The 23,369-nt window shown below is 41.1% G+C and overlaps 1 protein-coding gene across 10 annotated transcripts in view; it reads left to right on the top strand.

Moving 5' to 3' along the window:
* The window catches only part of UTRN (utrophin), a 631,944-nt gene that overhangs the window by 271,800 nt on the left and 336,775 nt on the right, over positions 1 to 23,369 (top strand). For all 10 annotated transcript variants that reach the window (XM_019488372.2, XM_014605522.3, XM_059713704.1 and 7 more), the window contains 5 exons: positions 8,155 to 8,346; positions 12,117 to 12,289; positions 18,256 to 18,406; positions 19,719 to 19,894; positions 21,201 to 21,336. In XM_019488372.2, coding sequence (XP_019343917.1) covers positions 8,155 to 8,346; positions 12,117 to 12,289; positions 18,256 to 18,406; positions 19,719 to 19,894; positions 21,201 to 21,336 — 828 coding nt within the window. The remainder of the gene's footprint in view (positions 1 to 8,154; positions 8,347 to 12,116; positions 12,290 to 18,255; positions 18,407 to 19,718; positions 19,895 to 21,200; positions 21,337 to 23,369) is intronic.

The following is a 23,369-nucleotide window of genomic DNA, read 5'->3' on the forward strand; positions in this document are numbered from 1 at the left end:
ACCTGTCTGCCTGGCACCATGCAGCAGTTGGAGCCAGCTGCTGCCTGTGAGCCAGATCCAGTGAGTTGGTGGCCAGACACCCACAGGCCAGATCAAATCTGTTGGCAAGCCAGATTCGGCCCGTGGGCCATATTTTGCCCACCCCTGCTCTAGGCTCTTGAAATAATAGTTTTCTATCCTAGAACTGGTTTGTGGTGTTTTTCTTATAAAGACGTTTGAATTTTATAAATCATAGAATCATAGAAAATGAGAGTTGAAAGGGACTTCAGGAGGTCATCTAGTCCAACTCCTTGCTCAAAACATGACCCATTCCCAACTAGATCATCCCAGCCAAGGCTTTGTCTAGCCAGGTCTTAAAAACCTCCAAGAATGGAGAGTCCGCTACCTCTGGGTAACCTGTTCCAGTGCTTTACCACCCTCCTAGTGAGAAAAATCTTCCTAATATCTAACCTAAACTTCACTTGCTGCACATGAGGAAGTGCTGTCCAGAATAGAGACATTTGAGTGCCCAAGAAGTATATACTTGAATTGGTACGAAGATGTAACTAGAGTTTCTTTACTGCTGCAGATTTTGAGTAACCCATAGAGCAAAATTTGGTTTTCAGATCAAAAGCTGAATTTTCAATGTTGGCAAGTTAGAAAAAATAATTTTACTGGGGGGGGAAGAAAATTTGCTTTTGAAGATAAACAAAATGAAAATGAAACCATGAAAAGGGATTGTAATAGGTTATGACACCTCTTCAATAATTACTTCATTGCGTTAAAGTATTTATAAAATAATATAGCCGTGCCTTCTATCTTAACACAGTCCTTAATGATTGATTCATTCCACAAGTGAGCAAAACTGGTACAGAAATTCCCAGATTTTGAAAACTTTTCCCAGAATTGTGATGTATCTGAAGGAACAGGAATTCAGCTGTTTGAAATGTTCATTTTCTCCAACCATTGAGCTATTTATTTACTACAAGAAAAAGTGAGAACAACAGGAAAATGATGAAGTGACATCAAAGCTGTGAAAAAATTTGCTTGAATATTTTATACATCAAAACATACAGATTCTGATCAGTCAGAATTATATTCCATTAAAAAAAAAAGTATTTTTCCCCAAAAAGACCCTGAAAAGACAAAATATTTTGCTCTAGCATGTCACAACAGGTTTCAGTTTTTTATTTGAACCAGTGTTTCATTTTTTAAAAATTGCCTTAAAGTTGTGTTTTGTTTTTAACCCTTTTGTATTTGCATTTCAGGTCAAACTAAACTTTCAGCCCTAACCAAATTTATTTCAGGGTTTCTGTATAGCTCAGGAGTTAGCAGAACTCTAATGATGATACTTAACATGTACCCATAGACTGTTTATTCCATAGTAAGTCTGAAAACATCCACTTTTATAAAGAGAAAATAAGTTTATTAAACTTGCCTTTTCATCATTGAAATTAGAGATGGAAAAGGCAATTGACCATCTAGTCAAATCTCCAAAAGCAGTAGCTCTACCACTTGATCTTAGATGTGCTTTTCATCTTGATGCTGTTGGGATAAGTTAGGTGACTTATACATGACACAGGAAGAGCAGGGAATGAAATTTTGTGTTTTGAAAAAAAAAATCAGTTTAAATGTGATTTAATTGGAGCGAGCCAAGCTGGAGGAGGTATAATTATGTCAAGCAGAAGTATCTGTTCCTTCTCAAATTTTGTTTGCATTTTAGAAACTACTCATCTCACATTTAAGGTGGAGAAAAGCTGAATGTGAAAAACAGAACTCTAGTAATGCACTACTAACACTCTTGAGTATTCACCAAAAGAATGATGTGCTGAAAAGAGGAAATAACATTTCAGTGATTGCTGGCAGCTGGTACAGATTAGTAATTAGGCATACTCTGCAGGAACTGCTCCAGGAACTGAAACAGCACAGAGAGGAATTCACTGCTTTTCAGAAACAGAGCAGCAGCCTATCCCAGTATGGTGCTATCAGAGGCAGAGCACACCCATCTATACCAGCACCAGGAACAAGTGGAAAGCCATTTGCTGCATGTCAGGAGATGCAGTTCAGATCCCATGCATGTCCCCTTCCTCTCCTCCCACCATGGAGTGTAAATAATTGTGCATTTATAATGCAGCAGGATAGTGGAGATGGATCAAATAACTCTGTGTTTGGGTGAACTGAAGCCCTTGAGTATGCAGACATGGGTACTAGAATGATTTGTAGCAGCTGCCATCCACAGCTGGGGAACCATTCAACAGCAGCTGTTGGAGCTTAGTGGCCCTAAATGACACAGACATTCCCAGTCTTCTCCCACTCCAAATGCACTGCTCATGAAAGGTCTTGCAGAGGGAATAGCTTTGAGGCTAGGGACAGACATTCAAAAAGCTTGAGCCTGAATTGATTCAACCTTTGCAGGTTAGTCTAACCTGGCTAAACTGAACTAGTTTCCAATCATACAGACAATCCCTCTGGACTGAGGAAATTCAGGCACGTGCCTGCAGTGGCTCAGGGTCAGGCTGGAAGCTGGGGGCGCTAGAGCAGCCCTCACTTCCCTTGCAAAGCTGAGCTGAGGGGTGTGTGGCCAGGTCCCAGCAGGAGGCTCTGATTAGGGAAGGGTGTAAACCCCCAGCCTGCTTGCAGTCTCAGGCGTTTCCAAGCTCACTGCTCAAGGGGTGGGAGTGTTGCCAGCCCCCAGCTAGCACTGAGGCAAAGGGTGTGTGTGCAGTGAATGCATCTGTTGATGAAACTGAGCTTTTCAATCTCCCTCCCTGCTTCTGTATACTGTTTGCAGCAAACTGATAGGTGAACAAGTAGGGGATGGGGGGGCCTGATAAGTGTCACCCCTATCTCACTGTTTATCTCCCCATTAAGAAAACAGAGGGACATTGCCAGCTACCTGTTGATTCTGCCTGTTCACTCAGCACAGACCCAGCATGTGGTCTGTTAGCTAATACACAGATACCTTCTCTGCAAGGCAGTGGGGAGGGGGGAATTCCTGCTTAGCAGGAAGTGGTGAGTGGGGGTAGAAGAGTAAACAGCTCTTAAATAGCTTTTCCAAGAAAGGAAGTTAAGCTACCTGTTGAATAGCTCCAAAAAGCCTGTCTGCCTCTCATCTCCCACAGCACAGACTGTAGCCAGCATGTAGTCTGCTAGCAAATGCTGAGGTGTCTGTGAGGGATGGGGGAAATGCCTGCTTAGCACAGAGTGGCGGGGGGAGCAGAAGGCAGGCAGATGTCTGCAGAGACTGCCAAGCTTCAGCAAGGCAGCAGAGGGGAGGAGCCAGTCCTGCTGTGGAGCACAGACCCTCACCCAGCCAGACAGCATGCCGGGCTGCTGGGGGAGTCTGGTTTATCTTAAACTAGAAAGGGGCCTAGGACAGACATTGCATAAACGGTTTGAGCCAGATCAGTTCAGTCTGATACTACATTCAACCAGGTTTATCTCAGACTGGTTTCAGCCATTTTCAAATTTGTTTATGTGTACTGAACATCTGTTCTGCTACAGGTTTAAATCAGTTTCTGATCACTTAAACCGGTTTATGTGTAATGTCTGTCTGTAGCCTGAATGTTGCAGGTGGTATGCACCCTGGTCATGACAGCTCTTCAATTAGCCCCCTTTCCTTCTACAGCAGGAGCATGCTGGTTCACGGGACACAGTTTGCCACAGAAGCTGGGGCTAGGATTACTGAGTCAGAATGAAGTCACTACAGCTGGTAAAGTAATCCAGCACCTAATGTAATAAAACAAAGTACACTGAAAACAATAGCTTGAATGCCTGCTTTAATCATGGTAGTGTAGAATGATATTGTAGCCGTGATGGCCCAGGAATTGTGAGGGGCAAAGATATTTTGGGGTCATGTTTTTATTGGACCAACTATATAGTTGGGATAAGACGAACGCCTTGCATTCAGAAGCTTTTGGACTTGATCCCAGCTATGCAGTTGGTCCAATAAAAAATTTCACACAAAAAAATCCTTGCTTCCTGCTCCCTGTCATGTCATCTTTGTCATGTCATCACCACAGGCACAGTAATTGAATCTTTTTTAAAAGGTGTATTTTCTACTGTGGTACTGTATAAAGATTAGGGCTGTGAGAAGCTTCGGTCCCTGATTCAATTTGGTGGAGGTTCAGCCCAATTAGGTGGCTGATTCTCCAAATCTGAATTGAATAAGAGGACCCTTTAATTTCTCTGAATCGATTCAGACAGATTCAGTGATTCAGACGTAGATACAGCTTTAAGTGTTTTTTTCTACAAACTTCTAGGTAGCAGGGGCTCATGAGTGCTGCAGTGCTGGGCCAGATGCAGAGTCTCACAGAAGCACAGGGGGCTCCCCAGTGCACTCAGCAGCAAACGCGGAAGTGGGCCAGAAGCACTTCTGGGTCCACCGGGGAGCGTGCTGGGGGACCCCTTGTGCCCCCCTGGCTCAGCGACTGGTGCCTTCTGGGCCTGGGGGGGGGGCACCCGGGATCCTCACATGGCTGATCACTTGGCTGGGGGAGTGCAGGGGCCCCCCGGCAGACCCAGAAGTGGACCAGAAGTATGTCCGGTCCACTTCCTGGTTTGCTGCCGAGTATACTGGAGAGCCCCCTGTGCTGCTGTGGGACACTCCATCCACCCCAGCACTGCAGCGATCATGAGCTGCGTTGCTACCTCGAGGTATGTAGAAAAAAACTTTTAATGCTGTGCCTGTGTCCAAATCACTAATTCACCGAATCAACATCGAATCATCAGATAAACAGATCAAATCACTGTCCCTGATTCGGGCCGAATCCGAATTGAATAGGGTCCATTTCACACACCCCTAATAAAGATTAATATTGATTTTTTTCCAATTGCGTATATATGCTCTGGATTGCATTAGGCCCTATTCTGTACCCATCTATTCTTTCATATTGTGCTTTTGGGAGGGTGTGAGAAATGATTGAGGTGTAGCATATTGGTGCACATATCGTCCAAGGGCAACAGAAGATTGGCTCCAGGTTTGCTACAGTGCTGGCACTGTATCTTTAGAACCTTAGGAACCTTCAGGATAGGAGGTAAACCGTTCAGTGGCTAGATGCCCTGATGTAAGGGTTTTTTTGATCCTTTTACTCTTGACCACATTAATTTGAATAATGTGCTGAAGTTGCCCAGAAACATGAAGACACTGAATTCAGATTTAGTCTTGACAAGTTCATGGAGTACAAGGACCCACTTTTGTTTGCAGTCTTTGCCATTAATCAGGCACACAAACAGAATAACATGTTTGCCAAGGGAGATGGAAAGTTAGTTTTTCTAACAGCTGAAGTACATTTGGGTACTGGAAGTTGACTTGGCCAGATGTTGCTTGAGTGACTGGGAAACTGGCACAGGCTTGCCAGCACAGCTGGAGAAAGAAGATACAAAATTTCATAGTTGTGAAGAAATTAGCTTTAAAGTTGTAATTTTTCCTGTTACTGAGATTTGGAGAAAAAGCTGATCTCCCTCTCTAAATATTCCTCTTGAGGAATTATAAAGCTGAGACCCTTTGTATATTAGAAATACTTGCTCATGACCACTTCAGTATTTTTTGTGAATGCTGCCTATTGCTATTACTTACTGAAACACCTAAAAAGAGCATGCCAAAACATCCAAGCTTAAATTTAGTTCAACAAAGGGCAATTTAGAACAACTCTTATAGCTCTGTGTAGATACATTATGGAAACATAGATGAACTCTTCTGTTTTGTTTGGATGGAACAATTAATATGGGTAATGAAAACAATCTGTTAAGCTTGCCTGCAAGATTTGGCAGAGGCATCAGATGAAGCACAGAGGTTACTAATGTCCTTGCTGCTGCTACTCTTATTAAATTGAATTCTATTCAGAGGATTGCACTTATGACTTAAAAATATACCTAGAGTAGAACTTATTGTGGGACTGCTATTTATCATAAAAAGAACAAGTAGATTGGGCACTAAAGAGGAGTTCAGATTGGTCACTGGTTCTGGTACCATCTTTGTAAATTTTGCAGAAGCTCCTACTGAAAAAAGTAAAACTTCTGCAGTTGGTTACAGGTGTGCTTTCTAAGCCAGGTGATGAAAAATGGAAAGAAACTGGCAAGTAATACAGGACTAATTAAAGTCATTGTACAATCATGTAACCATGAAATTTGGCAGTGGGGGAGCAGTGGCAATGTTAATTGTCAGAGCTTGGGTTGCCCCATGGCATTTCATGGTGCCACTGCTCCCTGTTTTTTGGACCTGAGGGGAGCCACACAGGCTGGATGACATCATCCCACTTGCTGGATCTGACTAGTATAAATAGCTGGTATACTGCCATGGCATTGGTGTCTGGCCCCAGACCAGGTACATGGTGTCAGTTCATGGACTGGATCTAGTGCATAGGATCAGTCTGTGCTCTAAATCCGGTCCACAGTCCTGGTCCCATGTTATGGATCTGGCCAGTGGACCAGCTGCATCCTGCTTATCCAGCCTGGGCACTGGAAAGTTTGAGCACCACTGGACTATGTTGATATGGAACCCCCAGAACCATCTTTCCAGCAATTTTTAGAAGATAATTAGGGGTGCACCAATAGATTTTTGGGGCTGATACAGATAGCTGATTTTTAAGGAGGCATGTTGGTTGATACTGATCTGATTTCTGATGTACAGTTCTTCAATTTGAAGAGCTGCATCCAGCTAGTAAGCCTGGTGTGTTGGAAGGTGAGGGAAGGAGTGGGGTGGGGTGGGGTGGGGGGGCAGATCAAGGCCCCTGCAGTGAGGGAGGGAATGGAGCTGGGGCAGGCACTAACCAGCCGGGGTGGAGAGGGGTGCAGAACAGAGCTGCAAGTGGCTCGTCTGGGGGAACGTATCCCCCCTGGATCTGTGCAGCATGTGGCGGGCTGCAGCTGTGGGCTGTGGCTGGGGCCGGGACAGGCATGGGATGGAAGTACGGCTCATCAGGGAGGCGTTGGAAAGGGGATGGGTGGCTCCCACCACTTTGCACAGCTTATTTGGTGCTCGTCTGGTGGCTCCTGCTGCTTGTCTGGGAGGGCACGGGCAGGGAGGGGCATGTGTCCCCATATCTGCATGGGGTTGGGTGAGGCAGGCTGGCACCGGGCTCTTCCCGGCTGGGCAGATTTAGGAGAACATCCCTTTCCCATGACCTCCTGGATGAGTGGCAGCAGCCACGAGATAAGCACTGGGCGAGCCACATGCAGCAGTGGGAGCCGCCCCCTCTCTCTTCCTGGACTCCCCTGACGAGCCGCGCCTCCATCCTGCACCCTCCCTGGCCCCAGCTGGGCAGTCCCAGGCCCAACCCCACACCCTCCCTTACCACGGGGGCCTTGCTGCCCCCCCACACCCTTCCCCACTCCCCTTTCCCTTTTACCATACCAGACTTGCTAGCTGCACGCAGCATTCCACGCTGCTAACTGTGCTCCTCATTGCTGACGTGCTTGCTACGCTTGGGCTGTGCACATGCATGGACATATATCGGACAAATTGTTGACTGCATCAGGCCAATTTTTCAATACAGAAAATTTTCTTTATATCGCTGCTGATCTGATATCAGACCGATGTATTGGTGCACCTCTAAAGTTAATCATCTTGCCATAATAGTACTATCATGCTTTCACATCTCTGTAGGCTTCTGTTATTCTATGAAATGCTTAAGATTTGTAAAGAGGATTTTACAAATATTTTTTGGGAGGTGAGAAAATGTGCTTAAAAGACTGGAGAAAACTGGCAGAATGTACCGAGATACTGACAGCTTTCCAGAATTGTCTTCAGAAAAGCTGCGATAACCAGATATGCAGAGGCAGGCATTTGTTCCCATTAGGTTGTTGTAGATGTAGGCCCATCAAAGAAAAATCTACCCTCTGTATAAAGTATACAGTGGTTGGTGGGTGAAAGAAAACAGAAAATATTAAATGTTTTATTATGCATTATTTTGAAACATAAAGTCTACTAACTTTCTGAGTTGGAGATTTGGAATAAGGCTCCAGTTCATTGGTGTAAACAGGCAGTCTCCTGATGACGATCTGCAGAATTTTGTAATTTTGACATCTTTAAAAATGATTTAAAAATAATTTAGGAGAATATCTGAGCTGAATAAAGTAAAGCGTAACATAGGCTTGTGTGTGAGATTTTTTCCCCCCCAAAAACTATTACATTTAGAAGAAAAAATAATGAAGTGACCTTTTATGTTTCTTTAGGTGATACCTGTTCAACAGAGGCTGACAGACTACTTCCCCTCGGGAATTAGGGCCTCACCCTTCCTTACTGATTATTTGATTGACATTAACAAAGTTTTGTTAGCCATGGCTGACATAGAGCTATTGCTGAATGCACCAGAGCTCAATACTGGTGTCTACGAGGACTTCTCAACTCAGGAAGACTCACTGAAGGTACTGCAAACTTAATATCTGTTTTGAAAAAAGCACTAACGAAATGAAATGGGGGGGGGGGGGAAGTTTCATAATGGATTTACATAGGGTTGTGATTCAATATATGTTGTGCAGTAAGTAATGAATGCATCCAGTGTTCCCACTGCAAATGTAGCTGAGTTTGCAATAGCCAATAGGGCTTTGTAGAAGCTGAAAGTGATCTCAGGGATCCTGGTTTTCTGTTTAAAAAGCCCAAATTCTTCAATTAAAACCCCCAAATTCTCGGATTAAAACCCCTCAAATCCAAATTTTCCCGCAATTAAAATGAAATGCCACTATATATATATATATATATATATATATATATATATATATATATATCAGCTGAACACGCTTTATTGATACATTTACATTTTTTAAGCAATTTAGAGGCCTAACAGTACTTCAATCATTAAAATAAATTCTAAATACCTATTTATTTTGGCGTTAGATTTTGGTGTTTTTATCATGGAAAATCAGAGCTCCCCCTGCCCCCTTCGCTCACCAGGATGTGGGTCCAGCTGCAGCTGTATCTGTCTCCGCTGTCCCCTCTGCACTGCTTTGTGGCCCTGATCAGCCCTGCCCCTGCCCTTACCGTTGCCCCTTACTCCCAAGCCACAGTCCCCCACCGCCATCCTGCTGCCTGTCACTCCCAACCTACAGACCTCCACCCCTGCTGGTGCCCCTCACTCCCTATTCACAGCTCTCTGCTCCCCTTAACCCTACCAGAGGGGACCTCCATCTGCCCCCTGCCCCTCCTAGCCCCATGTGGACTCAGAGAATGGTGGTCTGTGGGGGCGCAGCAGACGGCCTCCAGCATGAGGCAGCGCACCTCATGCAGAAATAGAGCCAGCAGCTGGGACACCACGCGCTTCCCCACAATGCCAGCTGGGGCTGCAGTAAGGCAGGAAGGACCAGCACTGTACTCCACAGCAGAAGAGTGAAGCGAAGCATGTCTCTGGCCCGGGCCATGCTGCAGACAGCAGGAGGAAGGTGAGGGCCTCCAGGCAGTCTCTGTCCCGCTCGGGCTGGAGCATGGCAACTGTGGTGGCTCTGTTTATGTAGGCGGCAGTGGAGTGAGTCTGGCTCCGGTGTAGGCTGAAGGAATGAGGAGGAGGATGCCTGTGCACCCCCTGCCCCAGGCTGGGGCTCCTATGCTGCGCCAGTTGTTCTGGCCATGGCTCTCCCCACTTGGCAGTGTCTCTTGGCCACCCAGGCCCTGCCCCTGAGAGCACAGGCAGCCTGTGACACCGCTCACCTGGCTAAGCAGCTCCCCAGTGCCCCCAAAGGACCCCCTGCCCACTTTCCCCACTGGAGGAGCAGGTGCCTCTGGGCAGGCCCCACTGGCAACAGCATGGGGGTGGACTCACTGGTGGCACTGAGCACTGCCTCAGACCCCCTCTGCCCTGCCAAAGCCCTGGAGCCAGGACTCCTTTTGACCTTTCCCCAGTGTTGAACCCATAGTCCCTCCAGCCCCTTGGACATTCCCCAAGCCCTGGCTCTCCAAAACCCCCTGCCCTAGACTTAGTTGTATCTATCTCCTGGGGCTGCTCCTACCCCCCTGCCAGACTGTACACCAGCCACGTATGTTTGCATGCACACATGCATGTGGCATCCCTGTCTCCAGTCACCCTCCTCCCACAGTCCCAAGCAGCCCCTTACAAGCTGCTAGCCTGCAGGAGAAGACCCGTAGTTTCCTGCGTTTTTCTCCTTTAAAGGGGAAAATTTGCATTTTTCCACAGTGAACGGAAAACCCACGTCCCTCATGGTGATCTTTCAACGCTCATGTTTAATTTAAACAGATGAAGATAGTGCTAGTCGTGTGCCTAACGTTAAGAATGTCTGTGTTCACACGTTTCTGACCAGGGATTGTACTGAGTAAAATATCTGAAAGCATTGAAATCTTGTTTTAAATGCAAGTTCGGTGCTTAGCAACTGTTGCCTTTTGAACATTTTTTAAACTTCCGTAAGCTGTACCCAGCTTCTTTAATTTTTTTGTTTTCACTCCGTTCTCCCTTATTCTTCTGTCCCGTGCACATGTTTTTGTGCTTTCTGATGTTCCCTGTTTTCTCCCTGTGTTTCTCTGATACTCCTGATAATCTTTTGTTACCAGCTTCCTTTCCCTTTGTAACACTGGCTGCTAACAAAGGTAGTTAGGTTGTCTGTTTTGGCTGCTCCCAGATGCTTTTATACATGCCCTAGTGCTTCTTTGTAATTTCTTTGCAAAGGGCTGAAAAAGCAGCTGGGAACAAAAGGAAGTGTTCACAGCGTATGACTTAAAATCAGCTCTACACATATGAGCTCTACACATATCACATTTTGAGGATTCCTTAACTGTGAGTTAGGCTAGGAACAGACATTGCATTTGTCCTAGGAGGAGTTGTACCTGTGTTTGTCCATGAACAGAAAAGTCCTGGAACTGGCATGTATACACATCACCCTTCCAAGCACGGTTTAGTGACCACCTGAATGCTATGTTGCTTTTCTGCTATTGACTTGATGTAGTCCTAGGACAACTGTTCAGATGTACTTTACAATGTCCCGAGACAAACTGTTCACACTTATCCCATGAGCCTTTCTGGGACAACAGACATGGATATTTGAAAAATCATGGATATCTGAAAATGTTTTCTCTTGGGACAAATGCAGTGTATGTTCATAGCCTTAGTAGCTTGGGGGAGCAAGGGAGAGCTAAAACTAATGAATTATTTCACTGAGAAAAACAGTAATCATTGTATATCCAGATATTCACAATTGTTTTAAAAATCAAGCATAGCTATGAGTTCATACTTTGTCAGCATTGGGCTTTCTTATTCTGTCTGCTGATAGTGATATCGCTGTCCTCTTAATCTCAATTTGCTGCATCTGGACACACTCTGAGGGAGAACTCCAGTGATGACCCAGTCCAAACTGTATTAGTATCATAGTGTAGGTAGCAATGTCCTGATCACTTTTTATTTTGATAATCTTGCACCTTTAAAATGCATTTAGAAGAAAAATAGCATGGCAGAAATGCATGGAATTCATGAATATTTTGAAATTGAAAATGAAAGAAGACAAGTCAATTCTGTTGTTTTATTTGTATGCCATTGTCTCTAGATAATGCGGAAGTCTCCCTACACTTCTCTTGTGGTGCATGGAATTGCAACTGCTTGGCCCAGTAATGTATTGTGTTTGGGCAGCATTTACTCTGAACATCCTTTTGCCATTTGAAGTTAAAAAAAATTCACATGGCTGTGTGTGTATATTGGAGATGGTAGAGAGAGTAGTTACACTACCCATTTTCTGATGAGACCTTCAATGTGGAGGGAGAGGAAGAGCTTGCTCACTCTCAGTCTCGCTTGCTTGCTTGCTCGTGTGTACGTGCTCTGTCTCTCTTTCCAGGATATTCCAGCAGCAATTTTTGTTTGATGGGAGGGGAGGGGAGAAAGCAGGAAGTTAAGTTTCTACTAATGCTTATTGAAATAAACTGCATGTTCCTTAAGCTCCAAAGATGATCATCTGTGATGGCATATGTTAACTTTTTGAAAGGAGATGGCAGGGGAGTGGTTAAGATGGGGTGATTTGAAAATTGCTTTAATCTGAGATGTTGCTTTTATCTATTTACTGTTTTTCCCCCCATGGTAGCCAAATTCTTTTTGTTTCTCATTCTTGAAATGGCAATATTCATAATTTTTAGTTGATTTTTTTTTTCTTTTCTCCTGCTAGTGTCACCCTTACTAATGACTTTGCTTTATTACTGTGCTTTGTAGAATATAAAAGATATTTTGGACAAACTTGGGGATCAGATTGCAGTCATTCATGAAAAACAACCTGATGTTATGTTAGAAGCATCTGGACCTGAAGCTATACAAATAGGTGATGCACTAACCCAACTGAATGCTGAATGGGACAGAATTAATAGGATGTACAATGATCATAAGTGGTAAGTCCCGTTTGCATTAAAAGAGTTATGTTCTAAACAAAGATGCTTGTCTCTTTTTTTTGATAGACTACATGTTAGAATTAAGCTTTCATAATACAGGTTAAGTTGCATGTATTTTTCTTTTAGAAATCCTGAATCAAGAGCATCATTTAACAGTTTCATCATTTAACAGTTTCTACTTTAACTTTTAAAAAGTAAAAGTAATAGCTGTTTGTTATGATTGGTGCACAGTTAAAATAATGATGCACTATGCAGCATGCACTGACTACTTCCATTGTCATTAGAAAAATGTTATAATTCAGGAAGCTACCATAAAGCAAGTAGAAAGGGGCGTAATTCTGCAGTCATATACTTACACTTTTGTGATTGTACTGTGAATAGGCTAATATTAACGCACTGAAAGGGCTTCTTACTGTAGTTACAACGTTTGAAAGGTAGTGCGTTATTTACTGTGGCAGTCAGATATCAGTCACAGAAAAAAAATTGAAGACATTTAGATAGCGTGCCCTCTGTTTTACCCTTTCACCAATCAATGTGTGTTGGGATGGCTTTGTGCTTTCTCTGTGTTCTTGTTACTTGTTCTTTTATGTTGCCAGATCCAGTGTACAGGCACATATATATTGATCATCCTTTCTATCTCATTTATATCTAGAAAGGACATAGTAGTCTTCCAAAATCTTCTTTTCTGCCCCCCCTTTATTGGTGTGTGGGTTTTGGGTGATTTTAATTAAAATATCTTCCTATTCTTGTCCTTTGGTAAACTTTTGTCCCTCGGTCAATAAAATTCCATTTACTTAACAATTAAGCAGCCAAGGCTGACCAAAAGTTTAGTCTCCCTGTTGGAAAAGATAAATGTATCAAAGAATAAGTTAAATTAAACATTTATGATTAACTGGAAAAACACAACAGATTGCCTTCCTAGCTGGATCACTGAATGTAAATTAATTTCTGAACTTTATAAAATTTTTAAAGCTTTGCATCTTAATTAAAATATAATTGGACAGGCTTTTCATACAAAAAGGGCGATCAGACTGGTAATTTAAACTAAATGCTTTGTAACTTTATCAAATCTTTTCAAAGTACTACAATATTTAATAAAAATCTTATTTTAATAAATAGGATAATGTTAATATGAACTTTCTTAGTGTATTGGGGCAAAGATTTTTAATTCCTTTACATCCTTGAAAAGTGGTTTTTTGTTTTTGTTTTTGTTTTTTTCTTGAACATATATTTTTGCCCCATTCATAGGGAAGGCTAAAAGAGTATATGATTCATTCATTGTGTTTGATCTCATCTTCCATTCTCTGTTTACCAAAAGGCCAATATGGCCTGGTTGTTGGCCTTTGTAATTTTTATTTTCAGAAGCAGTAAGAGCAATTCAATTTGTAAAAGAGAAACAACTAGCTACTTAAGCCCTGAAGAAGGGCCCTGATGTACCTGTGCACATTGTTAAAGCACTCTAGCATATATTAAACCTTCTGCCAGACCCTGGACAAGGGTTGGGTGTAAATTTAGGGGTTTAACATCAGCCATAATAAAAATGTTTGACTGTCAGTAAAAAGGTTGCAGATTATCAGTCAAAAAAAATTTGCAAGCCTGATTGACTGACTGCTACAATGGTTTCGCACCCTGCTGTTCCCACTGCAAAAGTCCCCTACTCACCCATACATACTACTTTACCCTGATGCCCCTGGCTGCACCCTGTACCCTGATGCCTCCCTGGCCTTACCCCCACCCTCACTGGCCCTGCTCCTGTGTCTCATCCTGGACCCCCAGAGAAACACCACTGTCTTAGTACCTGCAAGGCAAGCAGTGTTACAGGTAGATGGGATACAGCAGCAGCAGCACATGGCTAGGGGAGGGAGCTATAGAGACTCCTGTGAGCAACAAAGCCCTAACAGGAACTTTTACCAGGGTGCTGTACTCCTCCTCAGACACCAGGTGGCGCTGCTCTGCCCTGTCTTTTAGTGTTTTGCATCCAGCTTTCTTCTGGTGATGGAGCTTCTTTCAAGTTCTGGTGGTTTAGATTTTTTTGGATGGCTTAATATTTTTTATGGATTTTATGAATAGGCATTTTTAACCTTGGTTTTCTACAGTCTGTCCATAAATTTACCAACCATTGGCAAGACAGGTATGGGTAAGAGTGCTTCCATGCTGGCCATATTATGTTCCAAATATATATATTTGGAACATAAAATAAAGCTATGGATTAATTGCCGTCAAAAGATTCAACAAAATGAAAAATTAGCTTAGAGTCTAATGAGCACATTCAATACATTTGCACAACTCACTGTAAAAGTTGAAACACAATGCCTTTGAAATAGAATAATAGAAACAAAATGCCTTTGAAATAGAATAATAGACAATTAGGGTAGGAAGAGATCTCAGGAGGTCCTGTAGTTCAACCCCCTGCTCAAAGCAGGACCATCCCCAACTAGATCATCCCAGCCAAGACTTAGTTTAGCCGGGTCTTAAAAACCTCCAAGGCTGGAGATTCCACAGCTTCTCTGGGTAACCTGCTTCAGTATTTTACTGTTCTTCTAGTGAGAAGGTTCTTCCTAATATCTAACCCAAACTTCCCTTGCTGCAACTTGACACCATCACTCCTTGTTTGTCATCTGTCACCACTGAGAACAGTCTAGCTCCATCCCCTTTGGAAGTACTCTTCAGGTAGCTGAAAGCTGCTAATTAAATCTCTTCTCAAATTTAGAGAGAAATCCTAATACTTGGTCTGAAATTGTTTTATCTACTGATCAGAGAAATTCTAGAATTTCTAAATTCAGTGCAGAATACTAGACAATTAGAATGTTGGTAAAACTGTATGGTGAAAAATGAAAATAGAAAATTCCAGAGGCAGTTTAATTTTGATTTATATAATGACCGATCTGAAGTACAAAGTGTGTCCTTTTGTAAAACAGTCTATGTAAATCTGCGGTCTGCCTGAGAATTACAGATGGTCATAATTTTTGTGATAGGAGAATAAAAGCAAAACTAGTTCCATGCTGACAGTTTACATTCATTAATAGAAATTTTATTTTACGTTTAAAAAGTTGGTATTTTAAAAAGTTGTACATAAAAAACAAAGAATAAGGACTGCCACTTATTTATGGAGCAAATAAGGTATTTCGAATAAAATGATATTATTTGAGATGCCATTTAAAGATTAAGTAAGTTACACTAGATATTTTCATGACTAATGTGCTTACTACTTAAGTCCCTATAAAAGCACACTGGCAATAAAGGAGAGTTAATCCCGGGGTCATCTTGTTATTTCCATCAAGAAACAGGAAATGTTCAATAGAAACTTGCAGCATGTGACCTGCTTCATAGTCACAGGGCAGGCTACCCAGGGGGGAAAAAGCACTATGGGAACTTGCTCTGCCAATACTCATCAGTAAGGAGAGCTGGAGGCTGCTGGCAAGGGCTGTCATTCCCCCCCCCCCCCCTTTCATCTGTGCTGTTAATGAGAAGTAAGCTCTGAGTTCACCAGCTGAGCTCCTTTGGGGTGAAGTGCGTGCTCACCTGACCCTTGCATAGAGCAGGGGAGACCCATATGAAAGGTGGAGGGGGAAGGAACAGCAGGGCTTGAACTCTCTTAGATGAGAATCTCCTATATGAGATTTTTTTTGTGTATGAATTTTTCCTCTCTTCCCATCTTGTCTGTGCTCAGTTTGAGAACAAATGCTCTCCACAACCTTGATTTCTATTGGGAGGAAGTAAAGTATGGCATTTTGAGTGTGTTTACACTCTGGTTTTAACAGGGAAGAGGTGCTAAATAGCTCTTTAAAGAAGCAGCTTTGAAGTCTGGCTGGGGAAAATTATGACTTCTGCAGAGGCACCCTGGAGCAGCAGAGATCAGCATGAGTCATGGGAAGTCCCCTGGCAGGTAGCGTCTAGGGAGAATGCTGTCCACACTGGGACATAGGAGGACAAACACTGTTGCCTATGTGTAACTTGCCACATGTTCAAACAAGTTGCAAAGATATTCTGCATTTAGCAAGTAACATATTTGAAGATGAATTGTCATTTTTGTAGCTCTTTCTCGGGTGATATTCATTGCTTGAATGTGTGGCGCGTTACAGTTAATGTATTAATCACACTTGTATCATCCATCAATACCTTAATTGCACATCAAATGTAATATCTGCTGGGACTTTAGACATATGGTGGAATCTTTCTTCGGGGGTATGTTCCTTGATTTTTTTGTTTTGTTATGTTGTTCATAAGGAATAATTTAAATGCAAGTATCATTGTACATGTTGATGAGAAGAAGCCATTCGTAAGAACTGCCTGTTCCCTGGTTTCTTAGAAAAGTGTTTCCCTTGGGCTGTCAACAGTGTAATAGAGGGGAAAAAAAGCAGATATTGTATTCCCACTCCTTGGCCTTTAAAAGATTAACAATAATTGATACTTGTATCTAGTTTTAAGTATGTTTAGATGAAGAAGATGAAAATGAGCTTTTTCTTATTTTCAAAATGTTTTTTGCATTTCCAAACTGCAGATACCATTTGGGAGGAATTGTTCTGATTTTAAACCACAGCCTAGATTGGCTCTTTTTCCCCATCAAGCTAAGCTATAATATTTTGGGAGTTGTCCAAAGAATGTGTAAATTTTAAAGTAAATCAGTAATAATCAATAAGATTTTATTTAAATTTAATTTGCTTTTACTTACTGTCACCATTAAGTTAAACAAACATTTAATAGATTCATAGATTGTTAAGGGCTGGAAGGGACCTCGCAGATCATCAGCTTCAGCCCCTCTGCTCTATGCAGCAAGACAAATGGGGTTAGGTGACTGGGGTTAGCATTTTTAAAAATATTCCATGCCAGGAAATACATGAGTGGTGGCAAAAATCAGCTGTAACTCCATTGCAGGAAGTCATAGCATGAACTTTTGATTTCTGAATGCAAATAAATAAAGTAAAAGAGACATGACACTAGCTGTTTCAGACTTGATTTGATCTTGATTGTATCTGATTATACCAGGGGAACTGCAAGTCTGTCTGTAACGATGAGAAATAAGTAGTTAAGTTACAGCCATGTTAAGCAAAAGAAAAATCTAAGATAGCTATAAACATGCCATTGTGTTCTCATTTCCAAGTTAGTTCACAGTTTTTATTCTGTTTTGTTTTTGTTTTGAATTATATCTACTGTCCATTTAACTAGTATAAAAATGATGCTGTCTATTACTCAATACTTGACCTTTTGTATGTCAGTGACAATAACAGCATTTCCCCCCCAGTAATTGGTGTTACAAAAGTGTTAATGATTTAAAAACAAAACAAAACAAAACAAAAAAACTGAACCAAGAAAAAACCCCAAACCCAACCCAAAAAGTCAGTATGGGCAATTACTGTGTAATACATTCTCTAGGACCTGCTTATGCAGAACCATTTTCACTTGAGTTGAAATTCAGTGGTAACATGAGTACCATGTGATCAAGATCAACTTCACTCATTAAGACTTTTGGCAGCAGGAATCTATGGTTTATGAGCAAAAAAGCAAGTTGAGCAATTAATCATATTTCATTTTTCACGCCCTCTGAGGTCTGAACTATTTTATTAAAAAAAAAGTCTGCAGACCAATTTGTTGCAGCTAATCAATCTTTATTTTCAAAGTAATGGAAACCAAAGTTTTGTTAGCCTGCCCTTATTTTCTTCAGTTAGAAAGCAATGCCAGTTTGTATAGTTGGCTTTTACTGTCAGTGCAATGCCAGGAACTCTTAAATATACAGGACTTACTTAAGTAGCCTTTCTGTTCTAAATCTTTAATTTTTAAGAGCAATAGACTGAAACATGACTTTTAAGAAATATCTTTCCTTAGTAACGAGTGGTTAACAAGCCTTTCTGTTGTATAAAGCAAGTTTTTATGATTTAGCTATCCTTAAGTATAAATGGGAGATGCTTCCTAATTTCCCCCCTAAACCAGTCTAGATAACTTTGAAACCCTTTCTTATTTCCAAACAGCTGTTTTGATAGGGCAGTTGAAGAATGGAGACAGTTTCATTGTGATCTAAATGACCTCTCACAGTGGATAACAGAAGCTGAAGTGTTGCTGGCTGATGCCCATACACCAGATGGTAGCCTGGATTTGGAAACAGCTGGGATGCATCAGCAGGTATGTAGAGTTCATATAAAGTACTGGCAAGCTGGCAAAGTGTTTTCCACTGAATTCTGATGTTTGCCTACAAATGTATAAGGTACAATGCATATATTTGAAATTACGGTCATCCTCTGAAGTTGCGCTGAAAAAAATATGTTAAGTAGAAATAGCCTTTCTCATTGTAATGTTGAAAGTTTTGTTTGTTTGTTTGTTTGTTTTGAAAAGGTTATAAATTTATATATTATAATATGGAGCTATAGTGAGTTCTAGTTTGGATGGGTTTCAGTTTTGATTCTGCCTTCTTTGTTTGGCTGCTCTTTATAAGCGAAGCTTCAGCTGGGTTCTGAACATTAATATATGTTGTCTATAATTGCTTATTCTTTTAAAATAAGTAGAACAGATATAACGCTGTGCTGGAGGAATCCATTCTTTCTTGTGCTTGCCTTCTACCCACAACTTTTGTTTTTTATGATTTGCCTATATCAACATTTTCTACTTTTCTTCATGGATCATGGTGATGGAGGAGCTATTTTATGTGTTTAGCAAAAAACCTTAATTTCATATTTATGAGTGATAAGCTAATGCATGTCTTTTAAGAAACACCTTTCCTTAGTAAGGAGGTTATCCAAATGTTAAATACCTATGTGTTACAGGAGAAAAGTATGATCCACCAAGGTTATATTTTATTCTTATTCTTAGAGCTGTGTGAAGTTTTTTTGTGGAGTATTGCTTTTCTCTTCCTTAAATAATCTTCACCTCTAGTCTAGATGCACAGAGCAGTCTGTGTTAACAATGTAAGCCTTTTCTGGTTGTTAGGGATATTGTGAAAGCTTGAGCCTGACTCTTTCTGATTTTCTTCTGTTTCCTGAATTTTCTGTGATGTCTGCAGATCATGGCAGCAATGTTGTAATTATCCAGGCCAAAGTACTATGAGGTTACATGTACAGTCTGAGAAGAATAGGTGAAAAAGACAATCTATAGACAGTGTTTAAAATGCTAAATATTTTTATAATAAAAAACATACCTACACATGACTGCAGATTCTCAAAGCTAACATCTCTGTGTACATCTTTTATATTTCAGTTGTCTTCAACAGCCTATTCTGCATCATTATCCTCTTTTATGACATTCATTAGGAAACTGAACTAGATACGACAACAGACATGCAGTCATTTCTAAAGTTTAACATAGTTGATTGCAGTTGGTTTAAAATGCTCTTTATATTAAAATAATATGCACCAAGGACTCATCTCAGTGTTGTAAGCCACATATCACAGTCACTTTTGATAACTAACAAAATTCTGCATTGTATTTGTATTTGTGACAGGAACTTGAAGAGGGAATCAGCAGCCATCAGACCAGCATTTCAGCACTGAACAGAACTGGGGAAGAAATCATACAGAAACTGTCTACTACTGATGGTAGCTTCCTGCAAGAGAAACTGTCAGGGTTAAATAAACGGTGGAAAGTAATCACTATTGAGGTCATGGATAGACAATGCAGGTAATAAATTAATCAGAAATTTGGGTGCTTGAACAGAAATGATGGAGAATTTAGAAGAACTCCACAAAAGGTGTAAGATTCTATTGCACACCATCATATTGCACCCCATGAATTTTCCTGATTTTGACCCCTTTCAGACTGCTACATCCTTTCTCATAAAAGCATCAGCAGTCTACTGCTCAGTTAGATTGCTCTTAATGCAAATAAACCAAAAATGCCTTCCCACACTTTCTTCTGTTTAAAATGCCTTCATTGAAAAGGTAGATTACTTGGAAGGAGCACTGCTAAACTCAGCTAGTTTCTCTGGGTGAAGTTGAATTGTAAGTACAATTATTCTTATTTTTTAGTTTGTATGAATTTGAACACATCTTCTGAAATGTTTATCATGGATATCTCTTTACCCTTCCACCCAACTCTACCCACCATCCACAAAAGAACACAGTGGGGAAAATATGTATTTTGTAAGAGCTGAAGCCTTACATATGTTCATTTATCTTTATTGAAATAGTTGCCCTATCAAGATCGGAATACTTTTGAAATCCTTGGTAAATTTTCTTCAAGATCAAAGACCAAGTGCAGTTAGAGATAAAAAATATACTGTAAAGAAATGTAAAAAGTATGCACTGTCATTACTAGCCACCTTCCCCCTCCCCATGATGGACAGCTCTTTTGGGGGGGAGGGAGGGTTCTAAACAATTCTTCTTTTCAACCTTCTGTAATGCATACAGAATTTTCTTAATATTTTTGGTTTGCAAAGCCCTGTTAAGTCTTTGAGTGTATATGGAGCATTTTCCCTCCATTTGGCTTATATTTTCACAGGCAGTTAGTTGTCTGTAGTAGCTTATAGGAGTTGGGCCTTAGTTGCTGCTGAGACTTGACTTGAGATGTTTTGGTTAGTGTATTCTTTTACTCTTGCGCTACATATAAAAATTTATAGATTCTTATAAAACTTAAATAACACTGTGATCTTGAATGTGATTTGCTTTTTATGGCTCAGAAAAGGCTTTGATCAGGAAAACTAATTTCTTTAGGACTGCCACTGGTGTAAAAAAAAAATAAAAAAAAAAAATATATATATATTCCCTATTGGAAATAGTATGGGAATGGCACAATATGTTCCTTGTTGTGGCAGAAGGTCACAAGTTGTAGTATTTTAATTTGAAAGCTTTGGAATCATCAGATTTACTGGATACTTCTTTCTCAATAAACATGTGTATTTTCTTTTGCTTTTAATCAAGTTGTCTTCGCTTGATAATGTCTATTGATTTCCTTATCTAGGTATGTTTTTTACCCTGCATTTCTTTAGGCTAAAAGGAGAGAGTCAGCAGCTAGCCGATTACAGAAGGAAACTTGATGAGCTTAGCTGCTGGTTGGAAAATGTAGAAAATTCCCTGGAAACCAGACTTACATTCAATCATGAGGAAAACCTGCGAGAATTAAAGGCAAGATAGATGAAATTATGCATGTTTCCCCCAACAAGTGTGTGTGTTTGTCCCAAGACCTTCACGTGGGAAATAGCTGAAAAGATGGAAGGTGCTAGGAAAATAATACTGTCATTGTAAAAGTCATTTGAAGGCTAAAGTAAAGGTAACCATTATTGTTATTCAGATGCCCCATAAAAAAAGATCTTTGAGAGATGAATCATAGCAACAGAAGGGATTCTGGAAAGTCATTTTTAAAGGGTGACGAAGCTGATTTAATTAAAAAAGAAATGTAACAAGCTTGTAAAACTGTTTAAATAGTTGATTCTGTTTATCAAAGTGAGCAGTATTTGAGGTTTTAAATATGGTAAACTGCAATTAGCATAATGTATTTGATTACTGAAAAAATGTAGAATCTGTACCAGCATTTTAGTACACTCTAAAATACTTTTTTCTGGTAAAATAATTGAAGAACTAGTCAAGTAAAGTACCTGTATACAATGACACTATTGTGTCCTGATCTCCCTTTTGTTTTCTGATGAGTTGTCTTATGACCCCCTGGTAGTTGGGGAGAATGGGGAAATTATTATTAATTCTTATTATAGAAACTCAGGTGCTCTGGAGTGGTAGTCTGGTAATGGCCATTGACACGAAAGTCTAGATGATTAAATAAATGTATACTTTTTTTCATTTATTTAGTTTTGCTGGGTGATTTAAAGACAAATGATATAATTCCTACTCCTGAGGTCCTGCAACGTAAGGCCCTGATCTTGTAGACAGTTAATCCCTTGCATAAATCTTCTGAACTAAGTGAGGACTATCCAGATGAATAACTTGTTTGGATGGGTCTACATTAACAAAAGTAATAATAGACAAGGGGTAGATTCAGGGATCATAATAAGCTCAGGAAGTTTTGTACCATATTATTCTCATATCCATTCCTTAAGGGCAGCCCTCCATATTAAAATGAAAGAAAAAAGTGGGTGGGGAGCAGAGCAACTGTTTTGTAGCAAGTTCCCTGTGGGAGCTCCTCTGTGCCTGAGTGAAGTTTGTTTCGTGACAGTCTTAATTCTTTTAATGTTTGAAATCTACCTCTAGTTTTAAAAGACTGATCTGCAGAGGCAGGTAATCAGTTCATTGCAGTTTGCATGTTAAGTACACCCAGAGGTAAACAAGGGCAAGGACTTAATTTCTTTGATAAGTAACATATACAAGTAAAAAGAAAATAAATAAAAAAATTGCTTACTCTCTTTCACTTTTGGTTCTTCTAATATTTGTATCTCTAAACCAATACTGGTGGATGCCAGGGAAGATAATGGGTAGGAGATATATCAATCTAGATCTGTCTTGTTCAGTGCTCTACCTCTAGCATCCACTTGTGTCACTCTTGGAGATGGGATACTAGGATAGGTGGATCATTGGTCTGACCCAGTGTGTTTGTTTTTACTATAGGTGGAAAGTAAACTCTGTTAATTAAATAAAGTATTTAACTATTTCTGAATGTTTTAACATGTTTGGGGTAGAGGTGCACTGATAAAGAATTTTCTTGGCCAATACTGCCTCCACCCATCCAAGCATAGCCCCAGCCGAGCCTCCCCACTGGGAAGAGGCTGGTGCAGCCCCTGGCCCCAAGCCTACAGCAAGCAGCCCACCTTCACCCTGCACACAAATCTGGGGGGCACATGCCTTTCCTGTGGGTGCACGCAGTGATGGGGAGCCACTCCTCCCACCTTCCCTGTGCCCCTGGGATGAACTGCCTTTGGCTGCGCTGGTGGGGTCGCATTCACTGCCCTGGCTGGGCAGCACTTGCCTATGCTCCACTTCCCCCCCACCTCATTGTGAGGAGCCTCCATATGCCTCCCCAACCTCTCTCTCTTCTCCTCGCTCCTTCCCCTGTCCCTACAGATTTACCAGCCAGATGCTGCTCTCCATGCTGCTGGGCCGCATTCCTGGCTATGTGCATGCTCTGGCTCTGCACAGGCATGTGGCATTTATCGGTAACATTTTCGGTTACACTAGCCAAAAAAAGCCGATTGCCAATAATGTTAATTTTC

Source organism: Alligator mississippiensis, chromosome 1, assembly GCF_030867095.1.
Source record: "Alligator mississippiensis isolate rAllMis1 chromosome 1, rAllMis1, whole genome shotgun sequence".
Lineage (NCBI taxonomy): Eukaryota > Metazoa > Chordata > Crocodylia > Alligatoridae > Alligator > Alligator mississippiensis.